This window comes from Saccostrea echinata, unplaced genomic scaffold, assembly GCF_033153115.1.
Source record: "Saccostrea echinata isolate AGI-Se365-2 ecotype Australia unplaced genomic scaffold, CSIRO_AGI_Sech_v1 ptg000009l, whole genome shotgun sequence".
Lineage (NCBI taxonomy): Eukaryota > Metazoa > Mollusca > Bivalvia > Ostreida > Ostreidae > Saccostrea > Saccostrea echinata.
Genome location: NW_026889758.1, coordinates 21,220,525 through 21,227,526, shown reverse-complemented (window position 1 = coordinate 21,227,526; position 7,002 = coordinate 21,220,525). Strand labels below are relative to the sequence as shown.

General features: G+C 35.0%; 1 protein-coding gene across 1 annotated transcript; it reads left to right on the top strand.

Moving 5' to 3' along the window:
- Positions 1 to 5,304: 5,304 nt before the first annotated feature.
- Positions 5,305 to 6,219, top strand: LOC133182527 (uncharacterized). The gene has a single exon (XM_061317372.1). The coding sequence runs from the start codon at positions 5,305 to 5,307 to the stop codon at positions 6,217 to 6,219; it is 915 nt and encodes a 304-aa protein (XP_061173356.1).
- Positions 6,220 to 7,002: the final 783 nt, after the last annotated feature.

Genomic DNA, 7,002 nt, shown 5'->3' with positions numbered 1-7,002 from the left:
CGGAAAAATTGAATTTGATGTGCGATTTCCTACACTAGAGTCATTTTTCCGTTGGGAAAATCCTACTCTAGACCCTATTTTCCGAGGGGAATTCCTATTCAAGAGCCAGTTTTTAATGGGAAAAGATATTAGAGGGGAAAGCTAACTCTACAAGACCATTAATAGCCTTAGCCTGTAGCTACCAAATGTTCATATGAAGAAATAATTTGAATTAGTACATTTAGATGATCAATATCTAGAATGCTATTCAGATCAAAATATTTTAGGTATATTGATATTCGGTATATACATGATAAATAAGATGTCAGTAACAGCAGTAGGAAAACATGTTTCAGATGATTTATTTATGGTGGACAACAGCTTTGGGATTGTTTTCTGAATGAAAATGCTATGGTTATCTAATTTCATTTGTTAAAAATTAATATCAAACTGATATCATATCAGGTGAAGTTGATCAACATAGAATATTTTTTCAGAACCAGAAGCAAGTCAGTGAGGGAAATGTTTAAAATGATGTTTATGTTTATATATATATATATATATAAATATATATATATATATATATATATATATATATATATATATATATATATATATATATATATATATATATATATATATATATACTCCTCCGAAAAGCTTTAGAAGTTTCATTTAAAATCTTCGCTTCGCTCCCTGCAAACCCTTGGCAGGTTACGCGACTAAAAGTTGTTTCTTCCAAGCTAGACCCTAGGAACCAATGGGGACACTGCTTTCATGTTGCATTACGTCAGTTATAAAAACAACAGACGAACAATCATTTATAAATACTTTTGCTGCTCCGTTTTCTTGTACATACGTGAACATTACTAGTATATTCTCACTTCATTTTCATCTTCTTCTTTGATAAACCTTTGTAGTTCTTGTGGTTCTTAAGTCTTTGCTTTCGTGTACATCCATTTCCATTTCTTGTTTACAATGGACACCAAACTGCAATTTGAAAACTTTTACATGAGTGGCTGGAATCCAGCGTTAAAATTAAGTGCATCCAGAAGATGTCGCTTAAGTCGGCCACGGTTTTAGTTGTGTAATCTGCCAAATGTGTGAACTGAAAACCCTTGGCTCGCATTGATTGAAGAAAATAATCTGGCCAGCTTGGAAATAAATATTCTATCCTGCGAAGGCATGAAAATAAATACTAGTAAATTGACTCGAGACTAAAAAAAATGACTCAAGACTAAATGCAGGGAATAAGATTGGTTATATCGCTCACATTTTGTTCAGTGGGTGCTCATATTGTAAATTTTGAATTAACCCGGTGGCAGTTATTTTAAAAAATTACAATATGACAGTTTTGTATTTACTGCCACCCGGAAAATTCAAAATTCACAATATGAAAATATGCTCAGCGTTTACGTTCTTATCGCGATCTGCGTTTGCACTTGCATGTACTGTAGTAGTTCATAGTTTGTTCATCATAAAATTTCGTTCTGCACTCCTTCAGCGTTAACAGTTTCCACAGTATTTATATAAAGTTCTAGAACATAACAGGGACAATATAATGATCGACCTTATACTCTAAGGACACGAAATCGACCCTAACAGCACCTTAACATGATCTATTTTTGTTGAAATGTCCAGTTACTGGTATTTTCCTCTTCTAGCTTTAGGTCAGACAAAACTGAATATTATAAATTACCTCGCTATCATGTTGTAAGGACAAAGGCAGCAAGAAAGAATCAAGTTTGGGAGGACAGCTGGAATTTTTATAGATCCCAATTTAAGACGAGAACATAAAAACAAGTCTACAAGTAGTAATAAAGTTAACTCATCATTTTACCATCAAAATTGGCTCTTATGTCAGACATAAGTTTGATTATTTTTCAAATGAAGTCTTTTTTCATTAAAACAATAACAGCAACAACAAAACAATAGGCCTAAATGTCATAAAGAAGCACGCAAAAAAGTATCTGCTTAGGATTTTTTTTAATATTTGGATTTTACATTTTGTCGTTGATCTATGCTGTTTTCGTTGATCCTAGATGATAACGTCGACGTTAGTAATTAATCATTTACACTGGCAGTTTACTTATGTATAAGTATGTACCTTGTAGAGCCAAAAACAATATCAGGTGAAATAATTGCTTCGCAATATGAAAATTTACTTGTAGAATGTAGAATTTAAAACACTTAACTATTATCATATGGCAAAGACAGATTCCTCTTCATATCTCCATCTTCAACCGACCATGTTCAAGGGACAGCAAAGGTCTCCGGGGTGTGAGAGAAATAAACACTTTAAAACAGATAAAAACATGCTTCAAAGTATCTCACTAATTGATTTGGAAAACTTGTTGGAAACCTGTTGTAATCCTGACCTAGGTCAGATGTTTCTTAAGTGACAAAATGGTAAATTTACATTGATTATAGGTCTTCCCCGCTATAATTTAAAACCAAGAAGGCTTACAACTTCGCAAGCCAAAGATTTTCGGTTTTTGCTTCCCATAAACCCTTGGCAGATAAAATCGTGGCCAACTTAAGAGACATCTTCTGGACGTACTAAATCTTTACTCTGATTCCAGCCAATCAGGTAACAGTTTTCAAATTGCAGTTTGGGATCCATTGTAAACAAGAAAGTTGTACACGAAAGCAGAGATTAAAGAACTACAGGAACTATAATTAAAGGTTTATCAACGGAGGAAGATAAATATGGATTGAGAATATAATATTTACGTGTGTACAAGAAAACGGAGCAGCAAAACATTTATAGATGATTCTTTTTCTGTTGTTTTTATAATTAACGTAATGCGACATGAAAGCAATCTTCTCATTGGTTCCTAGGGTCTAGCTTGGAAGAAACAACGTACCAGCCACAGTTTTAGTGGCGTAATCTGCTAAGGGTTTGTGGCGAGCGAAGCGGACCGAAAACTCTTCGTCTGCGAAGATGATTTTCAACACTTTATTCAACCATTTCCCACAATAAATTAAAGTCCAGACTTTTTGATATCATTGACAGTTGCTTTTTCAATAAAAATGGAACTCGTAAATTTACCTACCTTATTATTGGTCATTTGTAAAATAATTTTGTTAAAACATTCTGATTGTACATACAAGTACTCTGAAATTGACATTAAAAAGGTGCTCGAGTTTCTGATTGGCAATATGTAGTTTTTGGAGATCATGTCTTTCAACAATCAGTCGTTATTCCGATGGGTAACAATTGCTCCTCGTTACTAGCAGACCTACGAAGCAGAATTTACAAGAGAAGAAGAAACACTTGCTGTGGCCTTTAGGTCTTCAAGTCGACATTTAGATATATCGACGACGTATTATCAATTAATAATTGTTACTTCCATTCATATGTCGACTCAATATATCCCAGTGAGTTTGAAATTAAAGATACATGTACCAAAGACGTTAATGGTAACCTAACAACCAAGCTTAATGATAAACGTGAAGACTTCAACGCTTCAATCGACAACTTCCCTTACTTATGTGGCAATATATCTCCTGCATATGGGGTTTATGTCTCTTAGTTGATTCGATACGCAAGAGCATGCTCTACATGAATGGCAAGCTATTGACAGGCATGTTGATGAAACAGTCTCGTTTAAAGTCATCATTTCGCAAGTTCTATTGTGGAAACAATGCCCTTGTCAGCAAATACAATCTATAATTAGTAATAGTAATGCACATCATTGCACATTAAGTTGTATCAATTAAGAGTATAGATATATCTTAAATCAAGACAACCTATGTCTACATGTGAAACTCAAAACACCACCAATGTACTAAATGGGAAGGATTGCTCTTCATTATATGTTGTATTCTGTCTGTTATCTGTAATTATACATGTAATATGTTTATGCCCATTGGGCCCTGATTTGGTAATAAATCCTATTCTATTCTATAATTAAGTCAAATACTGACTGAAGTGCTAATTGTTAGGCCATTATTTACACACTGAATTGTCTACGGATTTTCCCGTTTTTCCCGATCATGACAGGGAGCACACGGCGGATGTGATCTGATGGCAGGGGATGCGCACTCCTCCATGGCACCTGATCCTCCTTCTGATGCTATAGAGGTCCGGATTGCCTCTGCTCATTATTTTTATTGTTTAAATGGACTTTTGAGCCTGAATACTGTTCGTTATCTTCATATTTCATTTCTTCAGTACCTTACCTTCACAATTATACATACTAGTTTATCAAATTAAAGTAGAATGAGTAATATGTACATTTGCTCTAATATACATGTATGGTGGCGTATTTCTGCCCCTACATGCAAGATGAATTATGTCAACATGCAAGATAATTATGTCTATATGGAAGAACATTATTGTATCATGCATATAACCCATCCTTTGAGAGAATCTGATTTTAATATGGGTAAAGATCTTTACTTACTAAAGCCAGTATCTGACGTCAAACACAGTGACGTAGCATCGTTTTTGAAAGTGGGGGGCCAAACCGAGGAAAAAATTTTCAACTTACCTGAAAAAAAAACTTGACAAGCAAGAAAAAAAGAAAAATTGTGCAAACTCGAAAAATCCTATTTCGTTTGGGGTGGGGAGGGGTGGGTGGGGGGGGGGGGTTAGGTTCCAACTCCTTTTAGTACCAATTTTTTTTTTACTCAAACACTGCATTCCCCGTATATTACCCTTATTTGACAATACTGCAACCAAAAGGGGGGGGGCAACCGGTCTTTCAATGAACATTTCCTATGGAAAAACTTATGTCTGGAAAAAAGTGGGGGGGGGGGCAGGCCCCCCCCCCCAATACTACGTGCCTGATACATGCAAGAAGCAGCGAAATTATGTTAATGTACGACTTATTTATGTCAGTATGCAAGATAATTATGTTGACATGCGACTTATTTATGTAACATTTAAAGTTGATAGGAAAATCGTTCATTTTAAAAGGGAAGCTTAGCAAAAATGAGTTGCATGTCAAGATGATAGATTGACTCTCTAGTCTTTACAGTAACTGGTGTATAATCGATGCTTTTTGTCTGTGATTTTCTTTTTTCTTGCAGTGAATTTACAGAGGGTCATTTTTCCTTTTCCTCTATATCAAAATATCAACGATTGTTCTGAATATTTCAAATGTTTAAATTAATTTATTTCTCTGCCCTGAGCAAATAACGGATCCGTTCAAAACTTTAGCAAGTTTGTCACAAGCCGTGGGTGATATTAAGGCTGATCTATGGGAACAGGATGGGTTTGAAGACAAGATACAATTCATTGCACAACAACAAGAAGACAGTATAGCGGAGATAGACAGTCTAAAATCTGAAAATGCATCCCTACGTAAGGATATTGAAATGCTAAAATCTGTTGTAATCAGACTTGAAAGAAGAGTCACAGAACAAGAAAAGGAAATTATTGATCTAAAGGGACGATCCATGAAAAACAATATCCTTATACATAACCTGGAAGAAGAAGAAGGAGAAGATCTATTCAGCAAAATTCCCCGCCTGCTTCATGAAAATCTAGAAATAGAAGGAATAGAGTTTGCTAATATCCATAGGAATGCGGGTGACAGAAGGCAAGGAGGTAAGCCCCGAGCTATAACAGGCCGGTTGGTGAGATTTGAGAATAAAGATCGTATATTGAAGCAGCAGAGAAAAAAGAAAGATGAAGGTGTTCAACTACCGTTCTACATCACACCTCAGTCACCCGTTCAAGTAAATGAAACGCGTAAAAAGCTGGTGGAACTAAATAGTAAATATTGGAGTGAAAATATCAAAACGAGAGTTGTTGGAGACAAGCTTGTTTTTCCCAATGGGTCTGTTTACCGAGATAAAGTAAATACACCAAAAGCAGAAGAAATTTTACAAATTGACCAGAAAGAACAGCAGAAGCTAGAGGAAATCGAAGTTAAACGCTCCAACACTCTCTCAGAATCAGGAAATCAAATTAGCGCAGCTGCAGTTGAGGTAGAGACATATGCAAAAGTTCGGAACTTCTATAGGAAAATTTCCATGGATCCAGTTTATGGGCGTGCCAATCACAATATACTGGTATACCGTTTTAAAGACAATTCTGGGACTATACATGACGGATACTGTGATGACGGCGAATTTGGAGCTGGAAGGAAAATGCTTAAAATTCTGCAAGATCAAAACTTGACAAATGTGTCCGTTGTGATATCGCGCATGATGGGAAAGCATCTTGGTCCGAAACGCTTCGATATAATGGAGAAAGCGTTATTTGACGCCCTCAAAGAACTTTTGTAGACTAAAAGTGTGTTCAGGTGTCCGCAATACATTTTTTTTTTTAAACAGTTTGTTGTAGAACTAGTTTTTGCATTTTCTTTTTCCCGGATTGAGCAATTCTGCTCTGAATCCGTTTCTTATTTATAGTGTAAATTTCGGGAAAAATAGGTTTATGTTCGTTCCCGATTCTTCAATTACCGACCATAGAAGTGTTTCCGGTATTAAACTGGCACTGAACTTTTAAAGGTAAACAAATAAAAATAAATACTCTGATTATCGATCTTTAAAACTCTTTCAACTATGCATTTGCAACTTTGTTTCGTACAGGTACATACTTTTTTCTTTCTTTTCTTTTTGTTTTGTTTATACAGTCTTTTTTCTTTTTTGTTTACATTTGTGAGTGAATGTGTGTTTATGAGAGAATACAATAGTCATGTAGTTGAATATTTCGTTTGGAGGCTGCCTAAGTTTTACAGATCAGTTTTCGTTGATGAGTGATAATATAAAAATTGTAACGGTGAACTGCCAAGGTCTAGCGACTACTCAGAAACGACAGGATGTCCTTAACTATTATAGAAAAAAGTGTTACTCTATTTTATGTCTGCAAGATACACATTTTACCTATGAAACTGAACCATTTGTAGAAGCTCAGTGGGGTTATAAGTGCTATTTTAGTTCATATAAATCTAATTCACGAGGAGTAAGTATTCTTTTTAACAACAATTTTGAATTTAAAATCCATAGAGATAAGAGAGATAAGGAAGGAAATTTAATTGCTCTTGATATTACCATTGAAGACAATAG

What these genes read in the sequence shown, in the direction of transcription:
- LOC133182527 (XM_061317372.1), top strand. Translation starts at nt 5,305, where the DNA reads ATGCTAAAATCTGTTGTAATCAGACTTGAAAGAAGAGTCACAGAACAA.